Here is a 22,213-nt window from a genome sequence, read left to right as displayed (position 1 = left end):
GGTAAGAAGAAGACAGAGAAGACTGGCTTTCCAGATTGTTTTGAATGTGATACTAGTGGACTGAGATGGATAAAATTTTTGGGCTTTGGCAATGAAACAGTAATCAAAGATGGTTTGGTGGACCTATGTATAATGGAGTTCTGAAGATTTACCTGGTCTGGCCACGAATATTGTTATATGTTTGCCTATCCCTCAGTCCTGTTTTCTGATACAGCATCAGGGATGAGGTAATATGAAATTATGTGACATGATTTTACAGCTGGATGCCCTTCCTGTCGCCAGACAATAATTCATATTAGGCTATAATAGCCCGACTCGTAGGCTGAATGGTCAACGGACTACTCTTCGGTTCAGAAGGTCCCGGTTTGATTCCCGAACTGGTTGGGGATTTTAATCTTCTTCTTAAGCCGTCGTCTCCAAACGGAGGTAGACGATCCACACGGCCAGCTCTGATCTGATGTTGCAGCCATGCCATCTGGATTTATTGGAATATCTCTCAGAATCTTTAATGCAGTGGTTTCCTGTTGCAAAAGGCAATGGGATTTTAATCGCTTCTGATTAATTCTTCTGGCTCAGGGACTGAGTGTTTGTGTCTGTCCCAACACTCTCCTCTTCATATTCAGACAACACACCACACTACCAACCACTACAGAAAAACGCAATAGAGATTACATCCCTCCATATAGGGTTAACATCAGTAAGGGCATCCAGCCATAAAACAGGGCCAAATCCAATTGTGACTGGGGCTGATGACCTCGATGGGTTTTTTTTTTAAATTTTGCTAGGGGCTTTACGTCGCACCGACACAGATAGGTCTTATGGCGACGATGGGATGGGAAAGGCCTAGGAGTTGGAAGGAAGCGGCCGTGGCCTTAATTAAGGTACAGCCCCAGCATTTGCCTGGTGTGAAAATGGGAAACCACGGAAAACCATCTTCAGGGCTGCCGATAGTGGGATTCGAACCTACTATCTCCCGGATGCAAGCTCACAGCCGCGCGCCTCTACGCGCACGGCCAACTCGCCCGGTGACCTCGATGTTAGGCCCCTTTAAACAACAAGCATCATCAATCCAATTGTGCGACACAGTTCGCACCTGGGACCCCTCTGGTGTGAGGAAAGCATTAGAAGAAGAAGAAGAAGAATAAGGAGAAGGAGAAGGCTATAAGAACAATGTATGGCGTACAGACAGGTAAATAAAAATATGGTGTCATGAAGCAACTGATAGGTGGTCAACAAAAGTCTTTTATTCAAGAAAAGGATGGACTGAAGTTCTTCATACAAATACTTGTTTGGGTATGAAGGCTCTTCTTTAGGGTGTCAGTACTAGGTTATCTCTTCTTGCAGACCATTTTCTCAAGCACTCACCTCAATTTGTAATCCAATCAGTATTGGAAATGAAGTCAGAAATATTTGCTTGCGTTCTTCAGTTGTCTTGGCCTTGTGTGCTGGAGCAGAGTCCTGTTGAAAACTCTAATTCCATCCCATGAACAAAGTTTGATGTAAGTGCTTTACAGTAAAACATAGCACTGTGTTTCAGTACATTTTAGCTGATATGTACCTTCTGTGCAAAACTGGATGTCCAAAACTCCATCATAAGAAACTCCTCACTAAACCATCAGTGATGCCAGATGATGACCTCTCTTGGGCATAGACACCATAGTTAAAGTGTTCCTCAACCATGAAAACTTTCTCATCAAGAAAAAGAATTTTCCAAGGATCATTTTGCGGGCTTGCTCAGCATTTGACCAGCCACTGCTTCTTCAATTGTGCTGTTAGGAAGTGTACTGTCCTACAACAAAGAGCTTTCAGACCAAGATCTATTTGCTTCACGTCGCACCGACACAGATAGGTCTTATGGCAACGATTGGATGGGAAAGGCCTAGGGATGGGAAGGAAGCGGCCGTGGCCTTAATTAAGGTACAGCCCTAGCATTTGCCTGGTGTGAAAATGGGAAACGACCAGACCAAGATCATTTCTTGGCACCTTGGAAGTAGTTTGTCTTAAAACATTACCTTTTGTTTTCACACAAGGTTTTGGCAATTTTTTGTTTCACAGCATTGATGAGTTGTAGTGTCCTAGCAGACCTCAAATGTCCCAAACAATGGTGGTGAGACATAATCCTAGTCTCGCTGAATCATTCGATCGTTTGATAGACATTCTGCTTCTTAAAGGTATCAAGGGTGTCTGAATGATGTCTTCCTACCTTGTGCGGTGCTATTACCGCAAAACGATTTTCATAATCGCCCTATTCCATGATTACAACACACTGGAATCAGCAGAATAAATTTGGAGGCTAATATATACTGTTTGCAGGAGAAATTACCTATCCTTTATACTACCAAACAGTGTCGTGGGAAGAATGGAGAAACTTGGCAGGAAGTTTGTAAGAATATTTATGATCAGACTTCATAACTTACGAGATATGGAGGTACTATGGTCACTATCCCAATCAGCCTCTACCATCCAGCATGTTAAAAGAATCAGAGTAAAATAATAATAACAATAATAATAATAATAATAATAATAATAATAATAATAATAATAATAATAATAATAATAATAATAATAATCATAATAATAATAATAATAATAATAATATATGGCCTCCAAAGAAGCCTGGTACAGGTCTTTTGAACTGACATCTACAGGCAACCCTTGCATCTATGAGGATGGAGCCCTACCCCGATGATGAAGTGAGCATACACACACAATCCATGAGCCAGACGAATTAACCAAGAAAAGTTAAAATCCCTGACCCAGCCGAGAATTGAACCTGCGACCCCTTGTACCAAAATCCAGCATGCCAATGATTTAGCCATGGAGCTGAATATCTTAAAAACAGAAGGAAAATAACTAACTGACTGCACCATTGAGCATCCTGATTGGTAACAGCAAGCTCTTTCATAAGGTTTATTCTGGATGGCACGTACCCTGCAAGTGGCTTTAATATGTTAGCTCAATATTTAAAGTGATTCTCAGGCACCTAAGTGGTCTAATATTGAACAAAACCTTGATTTGATCTTAGAAAAAGATAAACGGGGTTAAAAGTCAGGTTGTGAGTTTCACAAATACGAAAAGTCCTCTCAGTTTTAATTACTGCATTGATGGGGTCAAAGTTCATCTTGGGGATCATTGTAAATACCTAGGTGTTAATGTAAGGAAAGATCTTCTTTGGGGTGATCACATAAATATGATTGTAAATAAAGGGTACAGATCTCTGTACATGGTTGTGAGGGTATTTAGGGGTTGTAGTAAGGATGTAAAGGAGAGGGCATGTAAGTCTCTGGTAAGAGCCCAACTAGAGTACAGTTCCAGTGTATGGGACCCTCACCAGGATTACTTGATCCAAGAACTGGAAAAAATCCAAAGGAAAGCAGCTCGATTTGTTCTGGGTGATTTCCGACAAAAATGTTGCAAAGTTTGGGTTGGGAGGACTTGGGAGAAAGGAGACGAGCTGCTTGACTAAGTGGCATGTTCTGAGGTATCAGTGTAGAGGTGGTGTGGAATGACATCAGTAGACGAATAAGTTTGAGTGGTGTCTTCGAAAGTAGGAAAGATCACAAGATGAAGATAAAGCTGGAATTCAAGAGGACAAGATGGGGCAAATATTCATTTATAGGAAGGGGAGTTAGGGATTGGAATAACTTACCAAGGAAGATGTTTAATAAATTTCCAATTTCTTTACAATCATTTAAGAAAAGGCTACAAAAACAACATAATCTTAAATGCAGATCAGTCATGATTGAGAAGAAACAAACTGTTTCAATGGTATTAAATTTGAGCCACAATTTAGTGGAAACCTATATACCAGCGCTGTCCAGTGTGGTGCCTGCAGATGTCATGTCGCTCACGATGCCCTTACCCTTCGCAATTCATTTCCAAATTAAGTTTTAATTAATATTTGAAACCAATCCTTTTGCATTTGAATGAAGGTTCTTACTTTTTGTCTTAAAAGCACCGTCCTCAATCTCAGAAAATTTGTTATATCCTTTCCTTTGAGCCCATAAAGCCATAAATCTGATCTAGGCCTAAATGACTAGTGCTCGCAATTCGTGAAAGGTTGATGCATATGAACAGCCTGTTCCACTTACATTCCTGATTTACCTCAAATTTCACATGAAATATGTGAGTAAATATAATTTCATATATTTGTTAATTTTAGATTTATTATTACTATTAGTCCTAGTAGTACAGCAACAGTAGGGTGGGTGGGGGGTGTGATTAGCTCAGAGGCTAGCTGCTGGCTTTCCATCCCTTTTCATCTCAAGAAAAGTCATCTGGTCTTAAACCCCTAGCCAAAATCAAAAATAACCTGGCTAGCCCCAGTGGCCCCAGAAATAACTAGGATAAGGCAGCAGTAGTATCAAAGTAGTGCAGCCGTAACCTGGCATCCACGTACCCTTTGTTACCATGCGAATGTGCCCAAGTGCAAATGAACGCTGGACAGCCCTGCTATATATGATAGTGTACTGAGGTTGCCTTATGAGTACATCCATTTAACATCTCCTAGTCATCAAAAATACTCCAGTTTGACAATCCCAGTGCCCACACAAAGTATTATATATTTATAGCTGTTAAAGTTAAAACCTATAAGAAAGAAGGACTGTAAAATTATTTTATGTAAAAACCATAACATGGGGTAATACGGATATGGTAGGGTAATATTGATCATTCCATCTTCTTTGTGAAACCCAGGCCCTCCCATGAAACTGCAACAACAATGAAGACGGTGAATGGTGAATGAACAAAGGGAACATTATAGACTAGCAGAGTGAGTGCTAATAATACTTGCAGTTGTTGTGTAGAGCTCACTAGATAATGCTGTAACGAAGTGAAGAATTTCTGTACTTTTGTATACCTCAACGAAACTTTTGGTTACATAGCACTAAATTCTGAACACAGACTAAGTGGATACTGCAATCTATACTATTAGTTTCTAGGCTGTACAGTGATAAAGTTACAGCTTTTTGCATAAGAAATTGTCTTATTATAGAGTGATACCTATTACGGCAAGAAAGTAAGTGAGGAAACTAGTACCTGAAGAACAGTGTAGGTGCAAAATTATTCACCTAGGAAATGCGCTAAAATCTGCCCAACAGGGTAAAATGAGCATATGGAAGACATCCAAACAGTTTGCTGTCCCTTACACAGCACTTAACGACAAATTTAGGAATGGATATGAACACAAAGTCGTCGTCCCAACAGTGTCAACCAGGAAAAATCACATGCTGTAGGGCAGTTGCTATGTGACAGGTGGAGATATCTATTGAGAGGCAGCAATGTATGTAATGCTGTAAAGAGTTATCTAAACCACACGGAGAAGGTCGAGAAAAGATTCACAGATAACTTCCCCGGACTAGAAAGGATTAATTGATTTCTGAGGAGAGATCATGAACTCACAATGAGGATCAGGCAGAACACTGAAAAAGTCAGTTCAGTTTTTACCAGGGACACAATATTTCTAAAATTGGCAGAAAACCTTGAAAGAAGGTCCTTCATCAAACGTAGTCAACTATGATCTGGGGCAAGTGAAAGTGGTTGTAAAACATGGCATTAAACATTGTGGAGGTAGTTAATTAATTTACAGAAAAGCAACAAGTTATTGGAAGAAAATCAAGCCACGGTAGAACAATTTTATGTAACTGTGACTGAGAAGGTAATCGAGGAGTGCCATACATAAAAATATGTCTGAGTTCGACATGTTGATGAAGCTTTATTTGTATGGTTTTTCACAAGAAAGTGGTAGTGGTAGTGGTGGTGGTGGTGATAATTGTTTTAATAGGCAGTATAACTAGGCAACCATCCTCTACATAACACTGATAATTTTTAAAAAATGGAAGGGATCTGACGCTTTGAAAAATTATGGTATCATCCAAAGAAAAACAAGGGTCATGAAGGGTGTGAAAATGAAAGTCTCCTTGGACTTCGAATGCTCTAATACCATGGGTGTCGGAAAAGAACAAGAGTTGACCAAGGGAGGTCAGATAGGATACACCCAAGTGAGGAGACTGGCACAAGCAAGTGGAAGCAATACCAGGACTCATCTAAGGGCTCCATGGTTACCAACCCATGCTCCAAAGCTCAGAGACCCTGGGGGCCCTTTCAGTCACCTCTTATGACAGGCAGGGAAACTGTGGATGGTATTGTACTGCCCCCAACCACAGGGGGAAGAAAGAGAGGAGTTTCATGAGTGGTCCTGTAATCCAAGAGAAAGCACTCCAGCTCAGTAAGCTAATGAACACTGATTCCAGATTTACTGTGAGTAATAGCTGGCTGGGCCAACAGAAGAGGAGGAGTAAGGAGACTGGCACAAGCAAGTGGAAGCAATGCCAGGACTCAGCTAAGAACCCTGTGGTCACCAACTCATGCTCCAAAGTTCAGAGACCCTGGGGGCCCTTTTAGTCACCTCTTATGACAGGCAAGGAATCTGTGGATGTTATCCTACTGCCAGTTCTGCTATGACAGTTATACATCACGGGAGGATCCTCACCAGCGTATCACCCAGAAGTGCATGAGTTTGTTGTAAGTGTGTTTGTAAACATAATTTCTTTAAGGGATTATTCATCCCAAAAAGTTTACAACTGTGACAGAACTGCATTAAATGTTAAGATATCGCCAAATAACAGTCTCACCACTAAAAACAAAGCTAGTGCTCCTGGTTTCACAATGAGCAAGGAATGTACCACAGTTTTGGTGTGCAATAATACAGCAGGGAGACACAACTTACTTTTTTTTTGCTAGTTGCTTTTACGTCACACCGACACAGATAGGTCTTACGGCGACGATGGGACGGGAAAGGACTAGGAGTGGGAAGGAAGCGGCCGTGGCCTTAATTAAGGTACAGCCCCAGCATTTGCCTGCTGTGAAAATGGGAAACCACGGAAAACCATATTCAGGGCTGCCGACAGTGGGGTTCGAACCTACTATCTCACTACTCATGGTTATTGGAAAATAAAAAAATCCAAGATCATTCAAAAATAGTAATGTACTGTCTTCTACAGGAACCAGAATAAGGATGACTATTATTCAAAGAATGGTTTCATAAGCAGTTCGTACCTTTGGTAGAAAGTTTTAACCAAGAAAATGGAGGGACAGGGGCAGTACTGAACAGCACCAGAATATTATTTTATCACTTCTACTTCTGTTCTTGCAATAAGAATATGGTGCACTGTTCCAGCATGATAATGCCCTCTCACATGCTGTTAGTGCTACTCAACATGCTATAGAAGATGTTTGACAACTTTGCTAGCCAGTACAATAGCCAGAGATTTACCCTCATTAAGCATATACTGTATGTAACATGATGGGCCAACACCTGATGCAGTCTATCAGACTGCCTGAAATCTAACAGAATTATATCGACAGGAGAAAGATATGCCTTGAAACATAATGTAAGATGATCTTTGCCTCCTTCATGATTGTCTCCATGCAAGAGTACAGGCAAGTATTGATGCCCAAAGTGGATATCTAATATATTGCCTGAATAGGCTGATATTTTTACATTCAATACCCTAAAACCTGCATATGATATGTTTAGCTGAATATGCAATTATTTACTATAATATTTTTTATCTGTAGGTGTAATAAACTGAAATGTGTTTTCAGAGAGTTGCAATATTTTTCCTGGTGGGGTACCTAGCAGCAGATAATGGTACATTAAATTTGTAACTTTGTATTATTAAATGATCATCTTCAGTCACATGGGAGTGGTGAAGAAGTATGTAGTATAGTGTGAATCGAGTGAGTAAATATATATAAAATGCTGGTCCTTAAATCCTTTCTTACCAAGCTCGATAGCTGCAGTCGCCTAAGTGCGGCCAGTATCCAGTATTCGGGAGATAGTAGGTTCGAACCCCACTGTCGGCAGCTCTGAAAATGGTTTTCCGTGGTTTCCCATTTTCACACCAGGCAAATGCTGTACCTTAATTAAGGCCACGGCCGCTTCCTTCCCACTCTTAGCCCTTTCCTGTCCCATCGTCACCGTAAGACCTATCTGTGTCGGTGCGACATAAAACAACTAGCAAAAAAAACTCCTTTCTTCTCAACTAATGTAGTCAATTTTATTGTATAGTCGAACCTGCCCATAACAGAATTGCATGGGGCCAAAAATATTTCCGCTGTCGAGACATTTCCATTTAGAACAGTTTCTGGATACAGAATTGAAGTAAATGCATAATTGCATGTCCCATAATCATGTGATACATGATACACGTGATAAATCTTAACAAGTTGGTTTATTGTACAAACATGAACAGAGTTACGGTACATTATTTATTTAAGTACATATACCACTTAATTTCATTTTTTACATCACAAAGAGGAACCAACAAATCTTATGTACACCATGCTACGTCTCAATAAAATATTACTATTAACCACTTACATTTAACCTTACTTCTCACCTCTAAAACTTCATAAACTTACATCTTCCCAACTTTAAGCTTTTTGACAATTTGTTTCACCAATAACTTGTATTTTTCTCACACATGAATAACTTGCATTTTAACATTCATATCTAACACATTTCTCTTCTTTGAAGCCATAGTTGTAACTCAGACTCTACTATATAACCACAGAAACACAATGCACTGCGTAACTCAGAGAATGTCATAGTTAGTGGAGTTGTTATCAGCACAGTGTATTTACCCACCCGGAAATAGGTTTGTGTACTTGAGGCCCATTCAGCATACCGAGGGAGTGAGTTAGTAAATCCTGTAGATAGATAGATAGGTAGATAGATAGATAGGTAGATAAATGTCTTTATTGGCATAGTTAAAGACATTGGGCCTTCTCTTACACTAAACCAAGCCTATGCAATTAAAATAACTTTGCACATATGCAGTGCAGATGGAACAATAACCAATATTCGGCTGTAGTCGAATTTTGAATAATTTCTGTAGCCGTAGCCATGTTTAAACACCGGATCCTGTGAGATCTCCGAAGTTAAGCAACATTGGGCATGGTCAAGATTTGGATGGGTTGCCACGCTCTGTTGGTGGAGGGTAAGGGAAGGAATTTTCCACCTTACCATACGTAAACTCTGGCTCAGGCACACCTCTGCGGAGGTTCGAGCTTGCCTTTGGGCAGAATACACCCTTACCTTACCTCCGTTATATACCTGATTTTCCTTTCCGTTTCTACATTGGACAGTTTCTGTTTAATCAAGGTAGTTTAGATGGATTTTAAAAGAATTCCTTTGCGACCACAAAATAATCTGGTAAGGACAGGTTTCTGCTAAATCCAGGTTCCGTTATAGGCAGGTTCAACTTAATATCATTTTCCCACAACCCCTTCGCAGGATTATTATAAATTTTATTGATCGGTTTCTCAAGTTCAAAGGTGCCACATTGGGCCTCCAATATGGCCAGATCAATTATAGTATGCCTCTCGCAGACCTTTTATGCATAAAGAACCCAATGTGATGTGGAGGAAGTAAGGGTCATCATCCGGCCAGATTAATCTCCTATATTTGGTGGAACTAGTTGAATATTTTAATTTATTTTCTTTGCCTTTATCTTTTTTGAGTTCTTTTGTTTTTATTATAATGTATTTTTCTTGGCTGATAATAATCAGACACATCATATTCTTTTAACAAAATAATGCTCAAGATTTCATAATGAATATGGAAAACAACTATACAGCATTTAAAACTGAAATAGGGAAGGATTAGATCAGTATTTCATGAAAAGTTATTTCAACTTGAATTATATAACACTAAGCAAGAAAACAGACATTAATTGCTGTTGAGGACAATCATCCAACTATTAGTTTCCCTCACCAGCCCTATGGTGTAGGAGTAGGAAGACTACCTCTATCGTGGGGGGTCTGGGTTTGATTTCTGGAGTGTTGCTATTATGAGGTTCATGGAACATGTCAATATTTATAAATGCATCTTTTGCACCATAGCAGAAATAGTAAATAGAATGATATACTATCTTCTTTTTCCCATTACAAAGAATGTTGTGTTCCTTCATTGATACTGTCACTTCTCTTAATATAGGCTGTAACTATTTAACTGTAAACAGTACTATTTAAGACCATATTTTGATGTTCCCTAGGTTTAGGAGGTACGTCACCTCGGCCGTCCCCTTCTGATGAGAAACCCAATCCTGAACATCAGTTACAGCAAAAGCTACAGCAATCGTCCAACTACCAGCAGGACCTCAAGAATCAGCAACAAATGCAGTTGCAACAGCAGCTTCAACATCAACAACTCCAGCAAGCTCAGCAGCAACAACAACAACATCAGCAACAACAGCAGCAGCATCAACAACAACAACATCAGCAAATATTTCGCCAACAGAATCAGACATACCAGCGGCAGCAACAGTTACTAATGCAAGAGCAGCAGCTATATCAACAAAAGTTGCAGTTACAGCAGCAGCAACAGCAACAACATGGTGGTATGCCTGGTATGACGGGTGTCATACCAGATGGCACACCCACTGCACTCTTCCCTCAACATTTGACTCCTCAGCAGCAGCAAATGTATCAACAACATATGCAGCTGCAGCATCAGGCACAGCATTTGAAGAAGATTAGACGTTCACTGCCGCATTCAGCATCAAATGATCAGGCCACTGCACAGGCGCAGGCACAAGCACAGCAGCATCTGGAAGAACTTCGTCAACAAATGGTAAATACAGTCTAATTTCGTAATTCCGTTTTCCAGTGGTTCCCAGACTTTTCCAGCTGGTGGCCCTTGTTGAAACCATTGGAAACCCAATGCCCCACCATAGCATTATTATGAATATTTCTTCTCAGAAGCACTTATATTTGAGAACTAGCAAGATACCCGTGCTTCGCTACGGTATTATACTGAAATTTATAATTGAATGCTTATTGTTTTAGATAAATAATCCGCCGAAATTCACGATCTGATTGTTTTTCTGAGAGAATCCGCCAAAATTCGCGATCTGACTCGTTTTCTAATAGATTACGGCAAGTTTCCTCCCATTTTTCAATCTTTCTTTCCTGCAATCGATTTTTTACTTGCCGGGCTAGGTCCAGGTATTCTACCCAGTAAGTTGGGTCCCTAAATCTTTGCCATCTTTTCCCATAAGCATTTCAAATATGGATCAAATCCTTCAGGAGCTCCGGCGTGCTGTCGTCTTGGGTGCCTTGGCGGTGCTGAAACCGCGACCGGACTGCATTCTTAGTCATTACCCGTCCAGGACCCGTTTCTAGCGCGGTCCACACATTTGACGACGGTCCAGAACATTATTATTATTATTATTATTATTATTATTATTATTATTATTATTATTAGATGTTCTGGACCCCACAGCAAGATGCAAGACCGCTACTTGGCGGTAAATTATATCTGCTTCCATTGTCATTGTTGATAATGTGACCAGCACCATTGTCGCGCGTAGGCAAGTGTGCGGGATTTCTGGCGATACGAATGACATACTGTACTTCCGTGCATTATTGACCTTATTATAGAGGTGAACAATTTGACGGTCAATCTCGTTCCTATCGTTTATTTCAAATATGTTTACATTTTTATTTAAATGCCAAAGAATCTACTGTAATCTAAGAACGTTCTCCGAAGGAAAATATGGCTGTTTAAATCGAACCCAGGAAAGATTAAAAATGATAGGTTTATGATCAGAATAAGTACATCGAAAGTCTACAGCCTGTTTCCAGTCATTCGATAGGGTCAGGAATGGAAATGAATAAAGCCCCATCTAGCAGCGGCAATAGGAATTGTGCCGGCTGCCGAAGCACTCCTCTGGGGCAATGATCGATGAATGACAAATGAAATGAAATATTGGACAGTGTTGCTGGAATGAATGATGATAGGGAAAACCGGAGTATCTGGAGAAAAACCTGTCCCGCCTCCGTTTTGTCCAGCGCGAATTTCACATGGAGTGGCCGGGATTTGAACCACGGAACCCAGCTCTGAGAGGCCAGCGCGCTGTCGCTTGAGCAACGTAGGCTCCTTATAAGTACATTATGAACAGTAAAATCAATTGGTCTCACCTCCTTTTACACCCCACCGCCGTTAAGTTTATTAACCCCCCCCCCCCCCCACCAAAAAATCAAAAGAAGGCATGTTTCTTTATGTTTAAAGGAGATTCCTAACAACAATGTGCACGTCTATTAGCTTCAGTTTTGAGATGTAAGTATCCACAAAAAAATAATTCACTTTTTTCACCTCCCTTCACACTCCCCCCCCCCCCCCCCAAGTGAATTTTCCGGCTAAAAATACTTGTTTCTTTAATAGTAAAGGATCTTCTAAATACCAATTATCACGACTCTAACTTCTTCAGTTTTTATTTATGTGTCCTCATGAAAGGAATTCAACTCCTTTTCACTCCCGCCCCCAAGACGGTTCCCCCCCCCCCCCAAAACGCGCTTTTCTTTGTTTTTGAAGGAGATCAAAATACCAATTTTCACGTCTGTAACAACTTTAGTTTTTATTAGATGTATGTATTCTCATACAATTAAGTCAATTAATGTTTCAATTTTTCACCGCCCCCCCTTCATTGGATTTTCCGAGAATACGTGTTTCTTAACTTCTAAAGCAGATTCCAAATATCAAATTTCACGTCTGTAATATCTTCATTTTTGAGATATCAGTAGCCTAATTAAAATAATTCAACACCATTTTCAGTCACTTTTACCCCCCCCCCCCGCTCCACCCAAGTGATATTCCCGAAAACTAAAAATACACGTTTCTTGATTTTTAATAGAGATAAAAAATACCATTTTTCACTTCTGTAACATGTTAAGTTTTTTGAGATATACTGTAGAAATTCTCATTTTAAAATTTCACCCCTTTTTAGTTCCCCTTAAGTTGAGTTTCCAAAAACAAATCACCTGTGTTTCTTTACATTTACAGGAGATTCCAAATACCCCCTTTTTACGTCTGTAACATTTTACGTTTCTCAGATATTCTGTAGATATAGTCTTTATAAAAATTCACCCCATATTGTCACTCCTGTTTAACCGCAATTAATTGGATTTTCTGAAAGAAAAAAATACGTGTTTCTTTATTCTTAAGTTAGATCCCATATAAAAATGTTATGTTCTGTAATGTCTTCAGTTTCTGAGATATATGTATCCTCATTAAAGGCATTCAACCCGTTATTCACCCTGTTACACCCCTCCTATTGGGATTTACAGAAAACAAAAAATACGTGTTTCCTTATTTTTAAAGGAGATTCTAAATACAAATTTTTACATCTGTAAACTTTTAAAGTTAAAAATTAACACCCTTCTCACCCCCCATTATTTGGATTTTCCAAAAACGAAAAAATACTTGTTTCTTTATTTTTAAAGTAGATCACAAATACCAATTTTCAGGTCTGTAATATCTTCTGGTTCTGAAAAATAAGTAGACTCATTAAAGGCATTCAACCCCTTTTTCACCCTTTTCCATCCTTCCTATTGGGATTTTCCGAAAACAAAATATACGTGTTTCTTTATTTTAAAGGAGATTCTAAATACAAATTTTTACATCTATAAACTTTAAAAGTTTTGAGATATAGATACACTCATTTTAAAAATTCGCCCCCTTTTCACTCCCCATTAAATGGATTTTCCAAAAACAAAAGAAATACGTGTTTCTTCATTTTTAAAGCAGATCCCAAAACCCAATTTTCAGCTCTGTAATATCTCCAGGTTCTGAAATATAAGTAACCACATTAAAGGCATTCAACCCCTTTTTCACACTTTTCGACCCTTCCTACTGGGATTTACCGAAAACAAAAAGAAGTGTTTCTTCATTTTTAAAAGAGATTCTAAATACCAATTTTTACATAAACTTTAAAAGTTTTGAGATATAGGTACACTCATTTTAAAAATTCACCCCCTTTTTCACCCCCCAATTAATTGGATTTTCCAAAAACAAAAATTACGTGTTTCCTTATTGTTAAAGGAGATCCCAAACACCAATTTTCAGGTATGTAATATCTTCAGTTTCTGAAATATAAGTATCCTTATTAAAGGCATTCAACCCCTTTTTCACCTCTTTTCACCACTCCTATTGGGATTTTCCTAAAACAAAAAAATACGTGTTTCTTTATTTTTAATGAAGATTCTAAATACCAAGTTTTTCATGTGTAAACTTTAAATGTTTTGAGATATAGATGCACTCATTTTAAAAATTCACCCCCTTTTCACCCTCCCATTAATTGGATTTTCCAAAAACAAAAAAATAAGTGTTTCTTTATTTTTAAAAGAGATAAAATATACCAATTTTCAGGTGTGTAATATCTTCAGTTTCTGAGATATAACTACCGGTATCCTGATTAAAGGCATTTAACCACTTTTTCACCCTTTTCACCCCTCCTATTAGGATTTTCTGAAAACAAAAAAATACGTGTTTCCTTATTTTTAAAGAAGATTCTAAATGCCAATTTTTATTACTCTAAACCTTTAAGTTTTTGAGATACAGATATTCTCATTTTGAAAATTTACCCCCCTTTTCACCCCCTTAGCGACGGAATATCCAAAAATCCTCTCTTAGCGAGCACCTACATCTTAATATGAATGTAACCCCAAAATTTCATTTCTTTATGTCCAGTAGTTTTGGCTCGGCGATGATGAATCAGTCAGTCAGTCAGTCAGGACAAGCTATTTTATATATATAGATAATGCACAGTATATGAGAGAGTTTCAAAATTCAAAATCGGAGAGTAATTGAACAAAATCTAGGATTGGTACACAAAACAAGAAAGTAAATTGAAATATTTTAAAACAATCATTATTTGCCATAGTACTGAGCAAGTGGTTGCATGGTTTGAGTCGCATAGCTGTTGGCTTGCATTTGGGATAGAGTGGGTTGGAAGCCCACTGTCGGGAGCCTTGAAGATTATTTTCTATGGATTCCCAATTTTTACATCAGGGAAATGTTGGGGCTGTACCTTAATTAAGGCTATGGTTGCTTCCTTTCCATTCCCAGCCCTTTCCTATACCATCACCACCATAAGATCTATCTGTACCACTGCGGCGTAAAGCAATTTGCAAAAAAACATATATTGTCAATGTGACAATATCAGTCTGCTGTTTCAAATCTAATGTATTGCCTCAAAGAGAAGTTCATATTAACATATAACTAGGGCTCAGAAGTTCATGCATTTGCATGTTTTTTTAATGGTTAAAAATGTATACTTATACATTATGTGCACGAATGATTGAATTTTCAGTCATTTGAACATGCTTTTATGGTGCATATAACTGCATATTTTCATGATTTTGATAAATGCATCATATTTTAATATTTTAGCACCTATATGGCATATTTTAATCAGTTTAATGGTTTTTACAGTATTTTTAATCAGCTTTTTACACCTGGTAGATGTTGGCAGTAATGTTGCGCATGATGATGCAACTTGCCATGTGGAGTTATAATGTCATGCAGTGAATCCCCTGTTTCATCATCTACCCCCACGTTTTGTGCTTAACTGTCGACTGGCTGTCCATTGAGTCATGTAACGGTGTTGTGAACTGGTTGTGACCAAACTATGTTTCGCGTATAAAGTGTCCGTTAAAAAATTCTTTAAATGCCGAAAATAACAGCAACTTTGAGTTGCAGATTAACTAATTTACAGAAGGAGTTTTCAGGTGACTTAATATCTACAGATAACAGGGTACTGTTCTGTGAAGCGTGTGAGAAAACTATAGGGAGTGAGAAAAGATTTCAAATAGTTGAACACATAAACACAGCAAAACATAAGGAGAATTTAACTAGCAAACTCGCAAATAAAGAGCCTGTTCAAAAACAACTATCAGAGTGTTTACGAAGTAGGATTGGTGAGTTTTCTTACAACTTGCGCCAAGCATTTTTAGCTGCTGATATTCCCTTGTATAAAACTAGTAAGCCCACATTAAAACATTTTCTTGCTAAATACACTCGACAACATGTGCCTGAAGCAAGTACATTGCATAAGACTTACATAGGACGTTGTTACAATAACATATTGTCATATTTACAAATTGAATTAGCGGATCAGTTTGTGTGGTTGTCTATTGATGAAACCACTGATTCCGAGGGTCAATTTATTGCTAATGTAATTGTGGCCACCTTAAATAAGGAACAAACGCGATCCCGGTACCATCTCTTCTTAATGTGTTTGAAATGCCGGCCACTAACCATGTAACTGTAACGCAGTGTGTGATGTACTCACTGAAATAATCATGGCCATCTGAAATCAAATACGACCGGCTACTTTTATTTGTTATTGATGCAGGTACTTATATGGTAAAATCAGGACAAACACTGAAAGGCATTTTTCCTAACTGAGGAAGTTTTAAGAAAATTCCACAACAGTGTTCGTCACAAAAGAACCGATTTGTGGCAGACAGGAGATTGGTTCGTCCACCACGACAAAGCACCTGCACCCACAGCCATCTCTGTTAGACAGTTTCTGGCTAAAAATGGCATGGTTCTCCTGCCCCACACCTGACCTGGCTCCGTGCAACTTTTTCTTATTTCCACGCATGAAGAGGGGCATGAAAGGACACCGATTAGACAACATTGAAGATGTCAAAAAAAAAAAAAAAGTGGGAGGAACTGTCAGCCAATTCTAAGGATGACTACAAAAATATGTTTCAAACAGCAGAAGCACCAGTGGGACAAATGTATTAGTTGTAATGGAGAGTATTTTGAAGGGGTAAGGTGGTTTTGTAAAAAATTTGTAAATATATAGCTTTTAAAAAATAATTGCAATTTTTTTATGGGTACCCCCTCGCATGTGTTCCGTACAAGTGAATTTTGTTATATCCCAGAATATGGGGAGTATTAATTGCTGATGAAGTGAGTGGTGTCTCCTGAAACATGTACAAGTCAAAATAATTGTATAACTTACGAATTTGATCATATATTTAGAGAGCGGACCCAACTATCACCCATGATATTCTATAATCAAGTGTTAAAGTGTGAAACACTCATCACATATGTGTTGAACATTCTTCATCATCATCATCATCATCACTTTCCAATTCCAGTTTACCAGGTGTGGTGTACAAGCACTTACCATATCTTCCTGTCTGCATCTTCCCATTTGAGAACTCTCTCTTCCACATTTGATTTAACTGTATCTATACAGCATTTCCTTGGCCTTCCCCTTAGACTTTTTCCTTGGACAGTAATTCTGAAGTATTTTCTGGCAGAACTTCTCATAATGTGCCAATACCACTGCAGTCTACACTTTTTTTATTATACTGGAAATAGGGACCTCAGTGCCTGCCACCTTCCTGTTTAATTCATTTCTGACTGTGTCCTTTCAAATAGTTTGATTCATAGTTCTAAGAATGTCATTTCAGTTGCCTGAATTCTGCTGTAGATATTGTTTAGTAGAGTACATGCCTCTAAACCATATGTGAGAATCATTAAAAAGTAGGTGTGGTAGAGAGTTGTTTTTGCATTTTTGTGGTATTTTGCAGCCCCAGAGTAGATTTCTGACTTGATTAATGAATTTTCAGTGAGTGGATGGACAGACAGGAAGAACCCACTCTCGTTCTGTTCTAATGTTTAGATCTATCCATGTTTTCACCAAATTACACCACTCATAGGTGAGTGAAAAGCTGCTCGGAATGAAAAATATCATTCATTCTTATTTGAGAACTGAGTATTTCGTTGAATAGTTTTGAGTACTCTTTCATTACATTACTGCTATTTTCTCTGCACATTATGTTATGAATTGGTATATCCCAAACCACTGAATAAGTAACCTGCATAGCCAGCAAACACCATATATTTCAGAGCAAACCAGTAGAGACACAAACAAACACTTTGCTGTTGCTGATTCTTAGACAAAAACTGATTATGGGTTACATGTACTTTAGACTGCAGTAAACAAATAATAAGTTATAAAATTTTACTTTTAATCACATTATTATCTTTTACATCTGCAAATCTATATATATAAAATAAGAGTTTTGTCTGTACATTGCTCAGAATTTGAAAAGAATGGTATTTCTGTATCGGTCATGTCCACAGTAACAAGAAAATGCACTTTTTACTTTTCCATAATTTCTGTCTGTCTGTCTGTCTGTCTGTCTGTCTGTCTGTCTGTCTGTCTGTCTGTCTGTCTGTCTGTCTGTCTGTCTGTCTGTCTGTCTGTCTGTCTGTCTGTCTGTCTGTCTGTATGTATGTACACGCATCACTAGAAAACGGCTAAAGAGAATTTAATGAAAATCGGTACGCAAAGTCGAGTAATAAGTCGCTACAATGTAGGCCATAAATAATTTTATTTACGCTGACAGAAATGGTAGTTTAGGGGAAGGTCTAAAATTTAATTTTCTATTAGTGGTCCTATCATAATGAAAATTGGTATTCAGAGCCGAGGAATGAGTCGCTACAATCTAGGCTATAAATAATTTTATTCAATCTGAGTGAAATGGTAGTTTAGGGGAAGGTAAAAATGTAATTCTTAAATATTTACATTATGAGTGGTCCTGTCTCAATGAAAATTGGCATGCGTAGTCGGAGAACGAGCCATTATAATCTAGGCTATGAATCATTCTATTCACACTGACAGAAATGGTAGTTTAGGGGAAGGCCTAAAATTTAATTCTCAAATATTTAAATTATTAGTGGTCGCATCGATAAATACTACATAACTAAAGTTATATAGAATTAAACTTCCGAACATTTATGTTTTATACATTTTTACCGTACTGACTGTGTCCATATCAACGCCGAGCCACAAGAAAATGGGTTAACAGAATTTAATGAAAATCGTTATATAGAGTCGGGGAATGAGGAACAACAGTCTAAGCTATAAACAAATTTATTCACCCTGGATGGAATTGTAGTTTAGGGGAAGGTGCCTAAAATGTAATTTTTAAATAGCTATGTTATTGGTGCTATCAAATAGTATTACATAACAAAAGTTATATTGAATACAATTTCCGATCATTTATGTTATGATTAGTTTTACTGTGCCAACTATGGTAAGAGTGGTATTTCAGAGTCGGAAGAAAACTAAATGTGAAGATCTACAATATCAAAAGCGCATAGCATTGATCAACAGTAACATTACATTGACCATTGTTTGATGTGATGTTCTTTGTCTCTTATGCTGCCTCTCAACTCCGATAGATGGGATTACTGCTGCGTACCGAGTGTAATAGACTGACTGAATATTCACGCAAAATAGCTGGGGAGATAGAAAACTACCTTCTTTAGCATGCCATTCCTCTGGTTCATACATTTTCTGATACAGCTGGTACGTAACACACAGGTTCATCATAGTATTCCAGCTATGCGATCCCTAATCGATGCGCTGTTTTGAATGAGCAGTGTGCATACTGAAGGCAGAGGCTCACTTAGTAGTAGTAGTAGTAGTAGTAGTAGTAGTAGTAGTAGTAGTAGTAGTAGTAGTAGTAGTAGTAGTAGTAGTAGTAGTAGTAGTAGTAGTAGTAGTAGTTGTTGTTGTTGTTGTTGTTGTTGTTGTTGTTGTTGTTGTTGTTGTTGTTGTTGTTGTATGGCCTGGTAGAGAATAACAATTTAGGCCTATTCAAAATTATAGCACCACAATTCACTAAATAACTCAAAATTCGACCCCGAAGAGAGCCGTTTCTTAATTAAAGCTTCTTCCTCTTTACTTTTATTAAATTCTACATTCATTTTATTCCAAATTAGCAGTGAAGAGTGGGTTTCTCCTCTTGCTTGGAGGAAAAATTTGTCTCCAAGTCAGATAGATTTTTCCGCTGCCAGTGTAGTGACTCATCGGGCACTCCTAGGAAACAGATTAGTATAAAGGCATAGTTTATGCCGTGGGAGTCTCCACTATTCGAGCCCTCCCCGCCAAAAAAAGACGTAGGGTGTTCACGGATCACGACTATCTGTGGCTTTGATCATTCCAGCTCTGGAACTTTGGACTGTTAGATCGGCAGCGTAGTCCTGTTCATTAAAATTGAGAAAATGTGTGGTTTTTCATTTGATCGAGTATCTTATATGATATGATTGCTTTTAATCGCTACTTTCCTCCCAACGTTTTTGTAATGACCTATGTTGACTTCAGTTAGGAAAACCACAAGGTCAGTCTCTCTGAGAATCCAATACCATAGCGAAGCACGGGTATATCAGCTAGTATTTCACTAAAATCTGAGTTTATTTCAGTCAAAGTTATTTTCATCTGTGTCAATAGTCAGTCAAACAGGATCTATATTTTGACTTGGTACAGCTCATTTGACAAAACAGTCCTCACACAGACACAGCCATAATTTTAGATGAAAATAACCAAGCTCATGGGGAGGAGGAAAATGATGTTGGTGAAATTGTGCTTGAGGAAGTGGAAAGGATAGTAAATAAACTCCATTGTCATAAGGCAGCAGGAATAGATGAAATTAGACCTGAAATGGTGAAGTATACTGGGAAGGCAGGGATGAAATGGCTTCATAGAGTAGTAAAATTAGCATGGAGTGTTGGTAAGGTACCTTCAGATTGGGCAAAAGCAGTAATTGCACCTATCTATAAGCAAGGGAACAGGAAGGATTGCAACAACTATCGAGGTATCTCATTGATTAGTATACCAGGCAAAGTATTCACTGGCATCTTGGAAGGGAGGGTGCGATCAGTCGTTGAGAGGAAGCTGGATGAAAACCAGTGTGGTTTTAGACCACAGAGAGGCTGTCAGGGTCAGATTTTCAGTATGCGCCAGGTAATTGAAAAATGTTACGAGAGGAATAGGCAGTTGTGTTCATGTTTCATAGATCTAGAAAAAGCATATGACAGGGTGCCGAGGGAAAAGATGTTCGCCATACTGGGGGACTATGGAATTAAAGGTAGATTATTAAAATCAATCAAAGGCATTTATATTGACAATTGGGCTTCAGTGAGAATTGATGGTAGAATGAGTTCTTGGTTCAGGGTACTTACAGGGGTTAGACAAGGCTGTAATCTTTCACCTTTGCTGTTTGTAGTTTACATGGATCATCTGCTGAAAGGAATAAAATGGCAGGGAGGGATTCAGTTAGGTGGAAATGTAGTAAGCAGTCTGGCCTATGCTGACGATTTGGTCTTAATGGCAGATTGTGCCGAAAGCCTACAGTCTAATATCTTGGAACTAGAAAATAGGTGCAATGAGTATGGTATGAAAATTACCCTCTCGAAGACTAAATTGATGTCAGTAGGTAAGAAATTCAACAGAATTGAATGTCAGATCGGTGATACAAAGCTAGAACAGGTCGATAATTTCAAGTATTTAGGTTGTGTGTTCTCCCAGGATGGTAATATAGTAAGTGAGATTGAATCAAGGTGTCGTAAAACTAATGCAGTGAGCTCGCAGATGCGATCAACAGTATTCTGTAAGAAGGAAGTCATCTCCCAGACGAAACTATCTTTACATCGTTCTGTTTTCAGACCAACTTTGCTTTACGGGAGCGAAAGCTGGGTGGACTCAGGATACCTTATTCATAAGTTAGAAGTAACAGACATGAAAGTAGCAAGAATGATTGCTGGGACAAACAGGTGGGAACAATGGCAGGATGGTACTCGGAATGAGGAGATAAAGGCTAATTTAGGAATGAACTCGATGGATGAAGCTGTACGCATAAACCGGCTTCGGTGGTGGGGTCAAGTGAGGCGAATGGAGGAGGATAGGTTACGTAGGAGAATAATGGACTCTGTTATGGAGGGTAAAAGAAGTAGAGGTAGACCAAGACGACGATGGTTAGACTCGGTTTCTAACGATTTAAAGATAAGAGGTATAGAACTAAATGAGGCCACAACACTAGTTGCAAATCGAGGATTGTGGCGACGTTTAGTAAATTCACAGAGGCTTGCAGACTGAACGCTGAAAGACATAACAGTGTATAATGATAATGTATGTATGTATGTAATAACCTTAAATTCATGTCCTTAGCAACTGGAGAGGTTAGCATAGGTACATCCACACCAACTTTACCGTGGCACAGATATTCAGAGAACGTATGATATTTCACTGATATTAGTTCAGCCGGGAAATCCAGACTTGCTTTTAGAGGATGAAAAGCGCAGGATTTGCAAAAAGGTCAAACACATCTCCCATGTTTTCAAAACTGGCGAACCAATTTTCTAAGAACTTAATCTTAAAATAATTTTCTGATAGGGGAATATATTTCTTAAATTCATTGTTCTCATTTGTATTTTGGAGGAATTGCAAATAGGAAAAATGGTATAGTTGCCCCTCTTGTAGCTGTCCTTTCCACAGTTCCATCTGGCCTCCTGCAGTGCCATTTCTTGTAGTAATTTGTGCAAAGTTGTAGTTTCTGAACT

General features: G+C 38.5%; 1 protein-coding gene across 1 annotated transcript in view; it reads left to right on the top strand.

Moving 5' to 3' along the window:
- The window catches only part of LOC136863474 (uncharacterized), a 338,595-nt gene that overhangs the window by 61,288 nt on the left and 255,094 nt on the right, over window positions 1–22,213 (top strand). The window contains exon 5 of the mRNA XM_068225954.1: window positions 10,059–10,636. Coding sequence (XP_068082055.1) covers window positions 10,059–10,636 — 578 coding nt within the window. The remainder of the gene's footprint in view (window positions 1–10,058; window positions 10,637–22,213) is intronic.

Source organism: Anabrus simplex, chromosome 2 (genome assembly GCF_040414725.1).
Source record: "Anabrus simplex isolate iqAnaSimp1 chromosome 2, ASM4041472v1, whole genome shotgun sequence".
NCBI classification, from domain to species: domain Eukaryota; kingdom Metazoa; phylum Arthropoda; class Insecta; order Orthoptera; family Tettigoniidae; genus Anabrus; species Anabrus simplex.
The sequence above is the reverse complement of the archived record's forward strand: the minus strand, read 5'-3'. Positions and strand labels throughout refer to the sequence as shown.